Source organism: Papio anubis, chromosome 16 (genome assembly GCF_008728515.1).
Source record: "Papio anubis isolate 15944 chromosome 16, Panubis1.0, whole genome shotgun sequence".
NCBI classification, from domain to species: Eukaryota; Metazoa; Chordata; class Mammalia; order Primates; family Cercopithecidae; genus Papio; species Papio anubis.
In genome coordinates this window covers 14,121,030-14,137,335 of record NC_044991.1, presented here as the reverse complement: position 1 = coordinate 14,137,335, position 16,306 = coordinate 14,121,030, and the positions used below count along the sequence as shown (strand labels likewise).

General features: G+C 51.3%; 1 protein-coding gene across 1 annotated transcript in view; it reads right to left on the bottom strand.

The window, feature by feature from the left end:
• The window catches only part of CACNG2 (calcium voltage-gated channel auxiliary subunit gamma 2), a 142,747-nt gene that overhangs the window by 4,472 nt on the left and 121,969 nt on the right, over positions 1–16,306 (bottom strand). The window contains exon 3 of the mRNA XM_031656336.1: positions 1,417–1,557. Coding sequence (XP_031512196.1) covers positions 1,417–1,557 — 141 coding nt within the window. The remainder of the gene's footprint in view (positions 1–1,416; positions 1,558–16,306) is intronic.

The window sequence follows — 16,306 nt, the reverse complement described above, 5'->3', positions numbered from 1 at the left end:
AAGGTCGGGGACAGCTCTGTGGGCCTTCCCAGGTCCCGCGTTTTCATGAACAGGTGGGGCAGTGTAGAGGGACATCTGCCAGCTTCCCCTTAACATTTTCTTTCCATTCAGAGAGAGCCACAAGGGAAGCGTTAATGGAAACAGACATGGGCAGGGCGGGAGAAGGGAGGCATTTCACAAGGTGCTGAGTAACTGATATTGTTCACTGAGGCTTCACTACCTGCTTTCACTGCTTGGTGCTTCTCAAGCAGGGCACAGATGAGGAGACAAGCACAGAGAGGTTAAGGAACTTGCTTAAGGCTGCACAGGGCTTTGAAGCTGGTGTAGCAGCGGGTGAAGGTGGGCTCCTGGAGCCAGGCTGCCAGCGTTCAAAGCCTTGGCAAGTTAACCTTGGTTTGAGTTTCCAGATCTGTAGAATGGGAGTCAGGTTAAGCCTTACTCTTTAGGGTCACGGAGAAGGTTAAAAGGGTGAATACATGTGAGTACTCTTAGATGTTGGTGGCTCTTTTCTTTTTTTTTTGTTTAGATAGAGTCTTGCTCTGTCACCCAGGCTGGAGTGCAGTGGTGTGATCATAGCTCACTGCAAGTCTCAAACTCCTGGGATCAAGCGATCCTCCCACCTCAGCCTCTCTAGTAGCTGGGATTATGGATGTGCCACCACGCCCAGCTAATTAAAAGAAAAAATTTTTTGTAGAGACACGGTCTTGAGGCCTCGCTATGTTGCCCAGGCTGGTCTCGAACTCCTGAGCTCAAGCAATCCTCCTGTCTCAGCCTCCCAAAGTGCTGGGATTGCAAGCATGAGCCACTGCACCCGGCCTGATGTTGGTCATTCTTATTAAATGGCTCAGGCTACACCCAGGTTCTTTTTCTGGCATCTGAAGTGAGTGTGACTCATCTGTCATGTAACTGGGCTCAGACATCTGGATGTGGGTGCCTGCCTGCTCCCACCTGGGTGGAACAGTGAGGGGAGAGTCCACCCTCGGTTTCCAAGGTGAAGCTGAGTATCCCATAGGGGTTGGAACAGCGAGGTACTTGGGTGCCCTCTCTCCAGCCTCCTCATGGGTTTACTTGCACCAGGAGGGAGAAGGGCAAGTGGCAATTGGCCAAGTACCCTGAGAGGAAGCGGGGATTTGGGCCTTTTTCCAAGTGGTGGGAAGAAGATGGGCCACTGGGCCAAGGGATGGGATATGGGGATGCTCCTGGAGGATTTGGTGGAGGCTCAGGCGTTGCTACAGGACAGGAGCCCCCACCACAACCTTTCTCCCCTGCAACACGACCTAGTGCAAGTCCTGGAGATTCCTCTCCTGTCTCCCCATCTCTCTCTGTCAGGCCCTCGTGGCCCCTAAGCACCCAGACCCCAGCCTTCTTCCCAGTGGCAGGCCTGGACTCCAGCCCACTCAGATCAGTGGCTGTTACCTGCAGACACAAAGAAGATGCCGGCACTCAGGATGATGTTGTGTCGAGTTTTGTAGAACTCGCTGGCTGCGATGCAGAGGCCACCCATGAAAAGCAGAATCACACTCAGGATCGGGAAAATGCTTGAGGCCCTCACGGCCCCTGTGGAACACAGAGTCAGGGAGAAAGAGAACGGCATGGCTGTGAGACTGAGGCGCACAGAGGCAGGTGGGAGAGCAGCCCTGAGGCGCTGGGGGTTTACGGACACAGCCTTAGAGGAGGGCTGCTTTGCAATCCCAGGGAGAGAGAGACAGCAAGCAAGCCACTGCCCAGCTCACAGCCCTGTAGGAGCTCCCCAGTGCCTCCAGGGCCAAACTCCAGCATGCCATCAGGCACACAGGGCCCTGTGTGACTTGGCCTCTGCCCTCTTCCAGCTCCCACGGCTCCCAGTCCTCATGTTCTCTCTTGTCCCACCACAGCAAACTTCCCATGACGTGTCATTTCATGCTGCTGACTTTTGAAACACAGAGCTTCCTACTGGAATGTCTTTCCTATTCTTCAGTCAGCAAACTCTTCTTCATCCTTTAAAACCCAGCTCTAAGTCCCCTCTTCTGTAAAGCCTTCCCTGACTTCCTTAGGCAAAATTACGAGCTCCCTCATCTACGCGTTGGGGCCCTTGGGCACGTTGAGAGGCAGTGTGGTATAGTGGTTAGGTGGAACCACATGGCTTGGATTTGTTTCTGGCTGCAGCATTTATTAGCTGTGCAATAAAAAATGTATCTCACCTCTGTGTGCCTCAGTTTCCCCATCTGTTAAGCAGGGGTGGTAATAATGCCAAGCTCCTAAGATTGTTGTGAGGATTAAATGAGTTGATTCAGGCAATGCACTTAGATAGGTTTCTGGCGTCTATAATAAACATTCAACGCATGATATTATAATAAATATTGGTGTATACATATGCTTCCACCATGAACCATGGGTCATGAGGCAAGGACTGGGACTTTACAAAGAAAACATTTCTTCTCTTTATCCTCTCTGTCCAGCGACACAGTAGGCTGCCAATAGAAGCTCATTAAGTGAATAAACATGGGGTTGTGGTCCAGAAGGAAGGAACAGGCATGTTGCAAAGAAAACAAAGTAAGAAGAGAAACCCTTCCAGATAAGGACTGACAAACAGGACCGGAGAAGAAAAGAATATGGTAATGAAAAGGGAGACACAGAAGGTGAGGGCCAGGGCTCCTATAGTTGGGAATGGATGGGGGAAAAGTAGGGCAGGCAGCTAAGGGCAGAGGCCAGGGTTACATGTGTTTGTGGGGGGAGTAGCACCTGAATGAGGACCCAGAGGTGTTGGGGAGCCCTTCACAAAGTGTCTTTGCAAAGTAAAACATTTTTTTTTTTCTATCCAAATTCAAATAGGCAGCTAGTGACCTCAGGACCCAGCTCTGTGTCCTGGGAGCCATGGGCCAGGCAGGTGGCAGAGCCGGCTTGAGGCAGGGGTGAGGGAAAATATGTCTTTTTTATTATTATTATTTTTTGAGACAGAGTCTCCCCGTTGCCCAGGCTGGAGTGCAGTGGGGTGATCTCGGCTCACTGCAACCTCTGCCTCCTGGGTTCAAGTGATTCTCCTGCCTCAGCCTCCCAAGTAGCTGGGATTACAGGCGTGTACCACCATGCCTGGCTAATTTTTGTTCTTTTAGTAGAGAAGGGGGTTCACTATGTTGGCCAGGCTGATCTCGAACTCCTGACCTCGTGATCTGCCCACCTTGGGCTACCAAAGTGTTGTGCCCAGCCAAAGATGTCTTCTTTAAATGTTGCTTAAGTGGCTTCTAAGGAAGTCGAGTCCTGATAAATTACAGGACCCTCTGGCCAAGCCCAGGGATTGGTCAGGGAGGTTGGTTTTGGAGGGGAAGGTGCCAGGAGTGGAGCTTCCTCTTATCCCCATCCCCGTCCCCACCCCTTTGGGTGGCAGTGTGTTCAAGAAGGATCCGTGAGAAGAGAATTTCTCTATATAGAACTGTAGGGATTTTTCTTTTTCTTTTTTAAAATTTATTTTTATTTTTATTTTTTGAGATGGAGCCTTGCTCTGTTGCCCAGGCTGGAGCGTAGTGGTGTGATCTTGGCTCACTGCATTCTCCACCTCCCGGGTTCAAGCGATTCTCCTGCCTCAGCCTCCCAAGTAGCTGGGATTACAGGTGTGCACCATCACACCCGGCTAGTTTTTGTATTTTTAGTAGAGACAGGGTTTCGCCATGTTGACCAGGCTGGTCTTGAACTCCTGAACTCAAGCGGTCTGCCCGCCTCGGCCTCCCAAAGTGCTGGGATTACAGGCGTTGAAAGGGGATTTTAGGCAGTTTGCTGCGATGTGTGTGATGTAAAAACCCTTCTTCTGTCCCAGTCATGGATCTGCAGCATAGTCTACACTGCTCACGAATGGGTGAGTGGGTTATCTGGGGGGACTTGAAGAAGGGCAGAGCTCTTGGGGCAAAACCGAGCTGCGTATAGGGAAGCAGGGGTGGGAGGATGGGGGCCTGAGGCGGCTGGGCTACTCTGCAGCCTCAGCACCCTCCTTCTCTTGGGCGGGATGGGGTTTCTCCCTCCCCAGACGAAGGGAGGTGTTCTCTCCTTGCAAATCATTGCTAAGACAACACGCTGTGTCCTCAACCTGATCCCCCAGCCCAAACACACCCACATCCACACCCATGCATGCACAGACATGCATGACTAAAAAGCCACCTTAACTTGCATCTTTATAAGCAAGTGAGGATGGTGAGAGCTCATTGAAAACCCAGGAGAAGAGAGAGAATATTTGTTAAGCATCCACTCTGGGTTGGGTCTTGAGCGGGTGCCTAACATATATGATATAATTTCATCCTCATAACAGCCCGGCAGCGTGTGTTTTTTTTGGCCCCAATTTACAAACAAGAAAACTGAGTTTCAGAGAGAGAAACTCCCCTGCCACCAGCTAGTGAACCAGGATTCATATCCAGACCAGCTCAACTTTGGGAGCACCCTGTAGTCTCCCTATGTGACTTCCAAGGAGCCCAGAAAGGGTGGGCGCCACAGAGCCTGGAGAACTGGGTTTGGGTCCTAGCTGTGCCACTCACTTGCTGTGTGGCTAAGGCAGGTGACGCGCCTCCTCTGTTTTTCCCCTGTGTAACATCGGGTATGGACCGTTAGATGGTTTCTTTTTGTTTGTTTTAGAGAGAGATTCTTGCTCTATACCCCAGGCGGAGTGCAGTGGCATGATCTTGGCCCAGTGCAACCTCCCTCTTCTGGGTTCAAGCAATTCTCCTGCCTCAGCCTCCCAAGCAGCTGGGATTATAGGCGCCTGCCACCATGCCTGGCTACTTCTTGTATTTTTAGTAGAGGTGGGTTTTCGCCATGTTGGCCAGGCTGGTCTCGAACTCTTAACCTCAGGTGATCCACCCGGCCTCCCAAAGTGCTGGGATTATAGGCCTGAGCCACCACTCTCGGCAGTTAGATAGTTTCTAATAGCTCTGCCCTTTCCATGTGGACATGGTCCTGGCCAGCCGCAAAGGGGAATGACAGAAGAAAGAAGGAAGGAAAGAAAGAGGCCGGTATGGTTTCCTAGGGGCAGCAGCAGCAGCAGCTCAGAGGAACAGGCAGAAGAAAGGCTCTGGCCTTCCCCCTCCAAGAAAATGGGCTCTTCCTACCCACGGGATGCCTGCAGGTGGCCGACCCAATTGTGTCCTCAGAGCAAATGGACTCACAGCAGCCCAGGGCTTGATTTTTCCAGTTGCGCCCCATCCGCTGTGGGAACCCGGATGCCCCAGCTCAGCCTTCCTGCCGGCAGGGGGAGGGAGGGTCGGCTGCGGAGGGAGCTGGGATGCATGCGTGTGTGCGCCAGAGGCCAGGCATGTGTGGACAAGATGGAGGGCGGCAGGAGAGGAGGGAGGGGTCTGCTGTGTTGCAGCCAGCAAAGAGCAATGTGGAGGAATCAGAACGGCTTCAGAAGCCACCGAGGCAGCGTATGACATGCTCTAAATAATGGCCACCAGCGGGGAATACAGACAGAAGCCTCTTCGGCACAGCAGAGCCAGCCCCAAGCTCTGGCCTCTCCTGGAAGAGGCCCCTTTGCCAAGAAAGAAGGCAACAGGCCGGGTGCGGTGGCTCACACCTGTAATCCCAGCACTTTGGGAGGCCGAGGTGGGTGGATCACCTGAATTCAGGCGTTCGAAACCAGCCTGGCTAACATGGTGAAACCCTGTCTCTACTGAAAAAATACAAAAATTAGCCGGGCATGGTGGCGCGTGCCTGTAGTCCCAGCTACTAGGGGGGCTGAGGCAGGAGGATCGCTTGAACTTGGGAGGCGGAGGTTGCAGTGAGCTGAGATCGTGCCACTGCACCCCAGCCTGGGCAATAGAGCAAGACTCCATCTCAAAAAAAAAAAAAAAAAAGACAACAGTGGGCAACTAACAAATAGCACCTAAGCACAAATAGCTTAGGCCACCAGACTTGGCAGGGCCCAGATCCAGGTGGGAAGGAAGCTGATTTAGGAGCAAGCAGGGACTCCTACATTGGAGAAGTTTCTTGAAGGAGGTATTTCTGGCTGGGTAGTGTCACAAATGGAATAGGGATTTTGGAGTTAGTCACATTTGACTTTGATTCCTGGCTTTGTCACTTATCAAAAGTGTGACCCTTGGGCAGGAGTCATTACTGCTCTGAGCCTCAGTTTCCCCATCCTGTGAAATGGGAATAGTAAAAATAATCTCTAGCTTATAGGAATGTTTTAAGGCTTTGCTGCTGCAAGTGCGGCCTGAGGCCCAGCAGCACTGGCATCTAGTTAGAAAGGCAGTCCTGCCAGGCATGGTGGCTCCTGCCTGTAATCCTAGTACTTTGGGAGGCTGAGGCGAGCGGATCACCTGCGGTCAGGAGTTCGAGACCAACCTGGCCAGCATGGCGAAGCCTTGCTTCTACTAAAAATACAAAATTTAGCCAGGCATGATGGTGGGCACTTGTAATCCCAGCTACTTGGGAGGCTGAGGCAGGAGAATTGCTTGAACCCGGGAGGCGGAGGTTGCAGTAAACTGAGATTGTGCCACTGCACTCTAACCTGGGTGACAGAGCGAGGCTCCATCTCAGAAAAAAAGAAAAAAAGAAATGCCGCCCCTCAGCTCTTTCCCCCAATTGAGTCATAATCTGCATTTTAATAAGATCCCCGGAGCAAGATTTGCATGCATATGAAAGTTTGAGAAGTGCTATTATAAGAATTAAATTGGGGCTGGGCTCGGCTCACCGCTGTAATCCCAGCACTTTGGGAGGGTGAGGCGGGTAGATCACTTGAGGTCAGGAGTTCAAGACCAGCCTGGCCAGTATGGTGAAACCCCTTCTCTACAAAAAATGAAAAAATTAGCTGGGCATAGTGGTGCACGCCTGTAGCCCCAGCTACTCGGGGGTGCTGAGGCAGAAGAATCGCTTGAACGCGGGAGGCGGAGGTTGCAGTGAGCCGAGATCTCACCATTGCACTCCAGCCTGGGCGTCACAGTGAGATTCCATCTCAAGAAGAAAAAAAAAAAAGAATTAAATTGGGTCCTACCTTTTACTGTGTCTCACACTAGAAGGTACACAGTAAAAGGTAGCAATTTTTATTTCTGAGGTCCCTCTCCCCAAAATGTCAGTCCAGATATAACTTCCCTATAAATCGTCCTGACTTTCCACAAAGGCAGGCCTGGTCTTGGTGCCAAAATCTATCACAAGGGGCAGAAAATATCTGATTTATTTTATGAACAAATATTTACTGGTCTCCTATGAGTAAGCATATGGCACTTCACATTACCTGCCAACATTATGGAGCCCTTCCCCTGTACTAGGCCTTGTTCTAAGAGTGGTGTAAGCCTTATACCAACCCCATGAAGCCATGGGCTTTGGCTTCAAGGAGATTACACATGCCTAAAGCTGACACTGGCAAACTTGTTCTGTAAAGGGAAAGACAGCAAATGTTTTTGTCTTTGCTGGCCATATGGTCTCAGTTGCAATTTCTTAACTTTGCGGTTGTAGCACATAAACAGCCATAAACAATATATAAACAAATGAACGTGGTTGTCTTCCATTACAACTTTATTTACAAAATCACTTTGGGAGGCCGAGGTGGGTGGATCCCCTGAGGTCAGGAATTCGAGACCAGCATGGCCAACATGGCGAAACCCCATCTCTACTAAAAATACAAAAATTAGCCGGGTGTGGTGGTGTGTGCCTGTAGTCCCAGCTACTCGGGAAGCTGAGGCAGGAGAATCGCTTGAACCCAGGAGGCAGAAGTTGCAGTGAGCTGAGATGGAGCCACTGCACTCCAGCCTGGGCAGTGGGTGACAGAGTGAGTGAGACTCCATCTCAAAAAACAAAAAACAAAAAAAAAAATCCGGTAGTGGGCTGGTTGGGCTGGATTTGGCCTGCTAGTCATACTTGGCCACCTCTGGCCAAGAGTATACTCTGTATTGGGAAAAAGACCACGTGGTCCGGGGCAGGGAGATGCTTTGCTCTAGGCTAACTGTGAGTCCGGTGAGCAAATATGGACTAAGTGCCCACCACTGTGCCAGGCCTGGGCTTGGCATGAGAGACATGAGGGGTACAAAACAGGCCTTATAGAGCTTACACTCTCATGAAGGACACGTATGTCATCAGATAATCATACAGCCTGGTAACATACTATGAAAGAAAAGTACCTATATGGCACCATGATGGTGGGTGACAGGCTAACGTCACATGTAGACAACTATGTCCACAGAGAGCTTAGAGTATGCCGAGACTGTTATGAGCACTGCACATACACAAGCTCGTTAGTTCTGATTACAACTCTATGAAGTAAGTACTTTATATTATTTTTATTTTTAAAATTTATTTTAGTTCTACTTGTTGCATTATCTTAAGCAGCATATAATAGTATGGCCTCTGAAATGTGATAGACCCGGATTCAAATCCAACGCTTTTATTTTTTAATTTTTAATTATTATTATTTTTTTTTTGAGACAGAGTCTTGCTCTGTTGCCCGGGCTGGAGAGCAGTGGCGTGATCTCGGCTCACTGTAACCTCCGCCTCCTGGGTTTGAGTGATTCTTGTGTCTCAGCCTCCCAAGTAGCTGAGATTACAGGCCATGTGCCGTCATGCCTGGCTAATTTGTGTATTTTTAGTACAGATGGGGTTTCACCATGTTGGCCAGCCTGGTCTCGAACTTCTGACCTTAAGTGATCTGCCTGCCTCAGCCTCCCAAAGTGCCGGCAGTACGGGCGTGAACCACCACATGTGGCCTGAATAAGTACTTTAATTATGCCCATTATACAGAGACCAAACTGAAGCAAGGAGAGGTTAAGCCATTTATCCAAGGTTTGTGAATCCAGGCAGTCTGACTCTAGGGTCTGTGCATCTAACCACTGCATTCCCTTCCCTTCTTTTCAGGCTCTACACTTTGCTGCCCTTCAAAGCATCCTCTGAGCTTATGTGGAGATCAGGATGGGCCTCCCTGAGGAAGTGGTGGTGGATCTGACCTCTAGTGAATAAGGAGCAGCTAACCAGGCACAATGAAGGCAGGGCTGTGGGAGAGAAAGCAGCAGGAGCCGGGGTGGAGGAGGCATGACTTGTTCAGACCTAGAAGGAGGCTGGATCACGAGGAGCCAGTGGAGGAGTGTGGGGAGCACTAAAGGAGAGGAGGCAGGCCAGTCTGGGCCACGTGGGACCTCATGGGTTGAGCTAAAGAGCTTAGCTTTATCCCGAGAGCAATGGGAAACTTTAAAGCGCTTAGAACAGGCAGGTTGTCATGATCTGATTTGCATCTTAAGAAGCAAACGGGTTATGAAGGGGTCAAGGCTGGCTGCAGGGAAGCATCGAGAAGGCTGCTGCAGCTGACCAGAGAGGAGTGATGCCGGTGCTTGGGCCAGGGTAGGTACAAAGGGCATGGGCAGAGGCAGATGTGTTTGAGAGATGTTTAGGAGGTGAACTGAAGCTTGATGGATGGATATGGGCAGTGAAGAGGGTGGCATTGAGGATAACTTCTGGGTTTCAGACTTGTCAGCTGGGTGGAAAAAAACCACTTGGGGGACTGGGAGAAGACCCAGCCTAGCAGTGAGTAGAGAGAAGGGGAGGAGGCTGGGTGTGGTGGCTCACGCCTGTAATCCCAGCACTTTGGAAGACCGAGGCCGGTGGATCACCTGAGGTCAGGAGTTCGAAACCAGTCTGGCCAACATGGTGAAACCCCATCACTACTAAAAAAATTACAAAATTAGCCAGAGGTGGTGGCGCATCCCTGTAAACCCAGCTACTTGGGAGGCTGAGGCAGGAGAATCGATTGAACCTGGGAGGTGGGAGTTGCAGTGAACTGAAATTGTGCCTTTGCACTCCAGCCTGGGCGACAAGAGTGAAACTCTGTCTCAACAAAACAAAACAAAAAACAAACAAACAAAAAAAGAGAGTAGAGGAGGAAGATCAAGGTTTGGTTTTGGACATGCTGAGTTTGAGATGCCTTGGGGATGTGCACGTGGAGCGTGGGTGAGGCAGTTGCATCTGCAGATGTGGAGCACAGGGGTGCCATCTGGGTTGAAGCTGTGTCACAGGCACGCAGAAGAGCTTGCCCGTGGATGAGGAGAGGCTTAGGCCTGAGGCTTGGGGAGCCCCAGTGGTTAGTGTTCCTGGCCCCCATTTCCTTTTCTGTAGAATGGAGATGAAAATCCTAACTCCATCTACCTTACGGGGTTGCAGGGATTAAGCAGGAAGAGGAATGTGGACGCTTTAGAAAATGCAGGATGTCAGTGAACTGTGAGCAATTTATTATTTTCTGTGCTGGTGACAGAAATAAAGAGTATCCTAAGTGCCCAGGAGGCAAGTGACATCTTGCCTTCTGGAAGGGGTGGCCTGAGCTATCCGTTCTTCGCAAATCCGCTTTTTGGCCAAACTCCCTAGACAAATCATTTTTTGATCTTGTGCCTCGGTGGGCCCCAGCCTCTGTGGCCATCATGCTGTGACGTGGTGCTTCACGGTGGGCATAGCCGGAGGCCGGGCCAGACAGGGCACGCAGGGCCCCCTGAGGTGTCTGGCAGTGGAGGAGGGTGGGCTGGTGGTCAGTGCAGGTGGGGATGTGACGACTGGGGTAGGTCAGGAGACCTGGGCCTGCTGTGCATTCTTTGCCTGGCTCTCCATGGGACCTGAGCGTGTGTTATCCCCGCTCTGTCCTCAGATCTGCACTCTGATGGGGTTGGAGTACATGATCTCTAAGGCCCTGTCCCTCATTGATCGTCCTGTGCCCACTAAGACCTCTCTCCAGGGCCCGCACAGCCAGGCCATGCTGCTGCCTTACCTGTTCCCTGTGCGAGTAATGACCTTGAATCAAAATAGTCACCATAATCAGGTATGTGTGTGGCGGGGGACAGGTTCCTTATTTTCTGTGCCTAGTGTTAAGCTCTTATCCCATCCGGGATTTGATTCATCATTAGGATGAATTAGGATCAATCCCCATTAGGGGATACAGTCTACACTCACAGACCTGCACAGACTTGCTGGGTTGCAAGGAGGTTTCTAGTCTCTTGGGCATCTCTTCTCATCTTCTCCTTCCATGCTGTGCTGGCTGGTGTAGCCAATGGCCGTGAGAAGGGATGCATTTCAAAAAATACCTGTGTGATGCATGTTTATAGCAGCACAATTTGCAGCTGCAAAAATGTGGAACCAACCCAAATGCCTATCTATTAATGAGTGGATAAAGACTGTGGTATATATACGGTGGAATACTACTCAGCAATAAAAAGGAATGAACTAATGGCATTTGCAGCAAGCTGGGTGAGATTGGAGACTGTTATTCTTTTTTTTCTTTTTTTTGAGATGGAGTCTCGCTCTGTCGCCCAGGCTGGAGTGCAGTGGCCAGATCTCAGCTCACTGCAAGCTCCGCCTCCCGGGTCTGCACCATTCTCCTGCCTCAGCCTCCCAAGTAGCTGGGACTACAGGCACCCGCTACCATGCCTGGCTAGTTTTTTGTATTTTTTTGGTAGAGACGGGGTTTCACCATGTTAGCCAGGATGGTCTCGATCTCTTGACCTCGTGATCCGCCCGTCTCGGCCTCCCAAAGTGCTGGGATTACAGGCTTGAGCCACCGTGCCCGGCTGGAGACTGTTATTCTAAGTGAAGTAACTCAGGAATGGAAAACCAAACATTGTATGTTCTCGCTCATAAGCGGGAGCTATCCTGTGCGAATGCAAAGGCATGAGAATGATACAATGGACTCTGGGGATTTAGGGGGAAAGGGTGGGGAGGGGGTGAGGGACAAAAGGCTACAAATTGGATTCAGTGTATGCTGCCTGGGTGATGGGTGCACCAAAATCTCACAAATCACCACTAAAGAGCTAACTCATGTAACTAAACACCACCTGTTCCCTAACAACCCATGGAAATAAAAAATTAAAAATAAACAAACAAAACCCCCAAAATGCCTCTGTGTGTGCATGTGTGTGCGTGTGTGTGTGTGTATGTGTTTGTGTGTATATGTGAGAGAGAGAGACAGAAAGACCTCAAAGAAGAAAAAGGAGAACAAAGATGGTGGGTGAGACAGAGAAAGAGAAGTCAAATGCTATGGTTTGGAGCATGGGTTCCAGAGGCAGCCCACTTGGGGTCTCCTCCTGGACCCCCACTGGCTGTGTAACCTCTGTGCCTTGCCTTTCCCATCTGTGTGATGGGGACACTGGTCATCTCACCTTCATAGAGTGGTTGTGAAGATGAATTAAGATAATGTTTCAAGTGTCAAGGCTGGCACATCGTCAAGTGTTCAATGAATGTGTGCTATATATAATAGCACATGAAAAGCATTTTGGGAGCCCAGGGAGCTAACTTGGGGAGTACCATCTGTGCAGGATGCCGGATACGTCCCTGCTTCCTGCTGTCAGTAGAGATTGGTGACCAGTCACACAGGCTCAGGAGAAAGGCTGCCTGAGTCCCTCTTCCTAGGTGTGACCTGGTCCCCCTGGGGCCTCTGCTGCCCCCTCTGCCATATGGAGATCACAAGCACACCTAACTCACAGCACACCTAGCTATGAGGAGTAACTGAGTACACACACTTGAAGCGATGAGAATAATGGCTGGTACACGAGGAGCACCAGCAAATCGTAGTCATCATTCCAGCGGAGTAAATTGTTGCTGTCTCTCATGGGGCTTTGGGTTATCGAGGCCGCTGTTTATTAAAGTGCAGGTTATGACTCATTACTAGGTCATGAAATCAGTGTAGTGGTAGCAACCAGCCCTTAAAGAAATGAACAGGGCAGGCGCGGTGGCACAAGCCTGTAATCCCAGCACTTTGGGAGGCCGAGACGGGCGGATCACGAGGTCAGGAGATCAAGACCATCCTGGCTAACACGGTGAAACCCCGTCTCTACTAAAAAATACAAAAAACTAGCCGGGCGAGGTGGCGGGCGCCTGTAGTCCCAGCTACTCGGGAGGCTGAGGCAGGAGAATGGCGTGAACCCGGGAGGTGGAGCTTGCAGTGAGCTCAGATCACGCCACTGCACTCCAACCTGGCGACAGAGTGAGACTCCGTCTTGAAAAAAAAAAAAAAAAAAGAAAAGAAATGAACTAGGATAGAATAGAAACTGCTGACCAGTGTGCATTCTGGACGGTGGCTTTTGGTGATCATTTTGCTCTGGTCTGCAGATGTGATTGAGTACAAGTGGCAGCTTAGATGCTTCCTAACCATGGGATGGGGTCACAATGGTTTAAGCCACATTGGTTGCAATGACTTCTGGAGATGTCTCTCAGAAGCCCCCTTATGGCAATGCTTTCCAGAAGGGGCTGACAGCCCTGGGCAGGGGACAGGTAGCAGGATAATGGACCTGGATAACACTCCCAGCGTGCAGTCCCAGAAAGTGTGCTGGGCTGGGGCAGGTCATTTTCCCTCTTGGGCCTCCATTTTTCCCTCATCTGTAAAATGGGCGAGTGGGGCTGGGTGATCCTAAGGGAGTGTCTCACTCCAGCATTTAGAAGCTAGGATGATGGGCTGGGTGCGGTAGCTTATGCCTGTAATCCCAGCACTTTGGGAGGCCAAGGCTGGCAGATCCCTTGAAGTGAGGAGTTCGAGATCAACCTGGCCAACATGGTGAAACCGCGTCTCTACTAAAAAATACAAAAAAATTAGCTGGGTGTGGTGGCGTGCACTTGTAATCCCAGCTACGGAGACAGGAGTATTGCTTGAACCCAGGAGGCGGAGGTTGCAGTGAGCCGGAATGATGGATCACTACACTTCTAAAACTCTAGGGGGGTGAGGCCTGGTGGACACCCCTCATGCTGTTCCCTGGGGCTCTGGGAAGACCTAAAAAGCACTCTTCATGGGAGGCTCAGAGAAGTTGTGTAACTTGCCAAAGGTCACAGAGTGGAGCACCCCTTGAATTCAGGCCCCTTTATTCTAAATAACAAGCTTGGGACTTGACACCTGGTCTCCCCACACCTCCCTGGCTCATGCTCCCCAGTGGGACTGGAGAAGCTGGGGAGAGAGGGACAATGGCGACGAGGGACACTGTCTGAGGCAGGGAAGGGTGACTGTGGCCCAGCTTGATACCCAGTATCCTCCTCTGACCTCATTCTGGGAAGAGGGTGAGCATGCCAGCTGCTGTAGGGCGGGCGGTACCTTGTTTATTCACTCAGCAAACCTCTCCTGGGTCTGATCCTGGGAAAGGCCCTGTGCTGGAGGGGGTGGGGGGGGGGGAGGAGGACACTCTATTTGCAGCCACTCCTTGTGGTGTCCTCAAGCTGTTCACAGTCCGTGGGGAGAAGATTCCGTAACAGAAACCAAGATGAAACAGACTGGTATAGAGTGGTCACCTCCCCACACAGCAGCCTCGTCCTACATTCCCAGCCTCAGAGAAGGGCAGTGATGTTCGCCCCATCTGCCAGCCAGAACTGCTCGCCGTCCACAAGACCTCTCTTACTTCCCCCATCCAGGCTGTCAGTAAAAGCTGCCAGCTCGGCTGGGCATGATAGCTCACACCTGTAATCCCAGCACGTTGGGAGGCCGAGGTGGGTGGATCACCTGAGGTTAGGTGACCAACAAGACCGGCCTGACCAACATGGTAAAAACTCGTTTCTACTAAATACAAAAAATGAGCCGGGCGTGGTGGCAGACACCTGTAATCCCAGCTACTTGGGAGGATGAGGCAGAAGAATCACTTGAACCCAGGAGGTGGAGGTTACAGTGAACTGAGATCATGCCACTGCACTCCAGCCTGGGCAACAAAAGCAAAACTGTCTCTAAAACAAAACAAAACAAAACAAAACAAAAACAAACAAACAAAAAACTGCTGGCTGTCGTGTCAAATACATCTAGAATCAAACCCCTTCTCAGCTACCTCTCCACTACGGGGCCTGAGCACCTGCCTTTTGAGCCTGGAGGATAGCCGTGGTCTCCTAGGTGGTCTCCCTCTCCTGCAGAAGCTGGAGTGATACTGGTAGCCTGAACATCAGACCATGCCTGTCCCCTGCTCAGAACCCTCCCACGGTGTTCTCATCTCAGGGGAAAGCAGAGCCTCCCGAGTCCTGGTCCCCACCCCTTCTCCCACCTGCCTTCCCCTCGTCTGCTTATCACAGGGTGTCCTGGCTGTTTTGAACCCGCCAGTCTCAGATACTTTGCACTGGCGGTTCCCTCTGCCTGAATGCTCTTCCAGGATATCTGCACCTCCCAAGCACTCCCTCACCTCCTTCAGGCCTCTGCTCCAATGTTACCTTTGCCGCAAGGACTTTCTGACCACCCTGTTGCAAACTGAAACCCTCCCTGGGGGCCCATCTCTCCTCCCTGTTTCCTCTTTGTTCTTTGCACTCATCACTATGCAATGGGACGCAACAGTGAGCACGGATTGTGGTGAATGCCTGCTGAATGTTCACTGGCTCCGGACAGGTGTGAAGAGCTGTCCAACTCTAACTCCCTTAATCCTCATGGCAATGCTAGGAAGATGACATGAGCATCGTCCCCACTGCGAGGAAACCGAGGCCCGGGGAGGTTCACCTGGAAGTGGCAGAGCTGGATTTGAAGCCCCGAGTGTGCCAAAGCCTGCCTCCCACTGGTGTCCAAGTTCTGTAAATTCACCCCCTAGAAGCCCCTCGCATGGGTCCTCCCTGCCTCGGCTGCCTTCTGCCTCCCTCCTCCGTTCCACTCCTGCTGTTGGCTTCCCCCAGGCTGCCTGTCATCATCCTCAGGTGGTCAGTGAATCCCTGGGGAGGTGTCAAGTTTAAAGGCAACTGGGCGTACATCTCTTGTGTGTGTTGGGGGGAGCTGAGTGGGGGCATCGGCTTTGCAGAGGGCTCACCTCCCTTCCCCCTTCTGTCCACTTCTGGCTCTGGAGTGTGGCCTGGTGATCCACCCGTTGAGGCCTGTCTGTGTGTGTGGCCTATGACACACTCCTTGGAGGGAGTGCGTCAGAGACAGCAGCCAGCCCTGGGCCCCTCACCCCCACCTCCAGCCCCAGGCTCTGAATATGGAGTGGGGAGACCTGAGCATACCCCGCAGTCCTGGACTATGAGTGGTCACAATAGAGTGGATTTTGGGGTCTTGCACACATTAGGTCTTAATACATGACTGTTGGAGGAAGCCAAATTCCTCTGATTCTTCTTCCCTTACTCCAAATCACAATAGGACAGCTAGGAAATGTCAACTCCTATCTCCTGGACACAACACGCACGCATACACACACACACACACTCAACACACATGGACCCACATACACACAGACACATGCAAACACACTAGTGCTTACACATTCAGACACAGACACTCAGACGCGCAGACATGCAGGTACCGAAAGACACGGAACACGGCACGGACTCACGCCCTCATGCACAAAGACAGATGCACAGATGCATGCTTGACATTCAAGAGAAGTTAGGCCGGGCGCGGTGGCTCAAGCCTGTAATCCCAGCACTTTGGGAGGCCGAGACGGGCAGA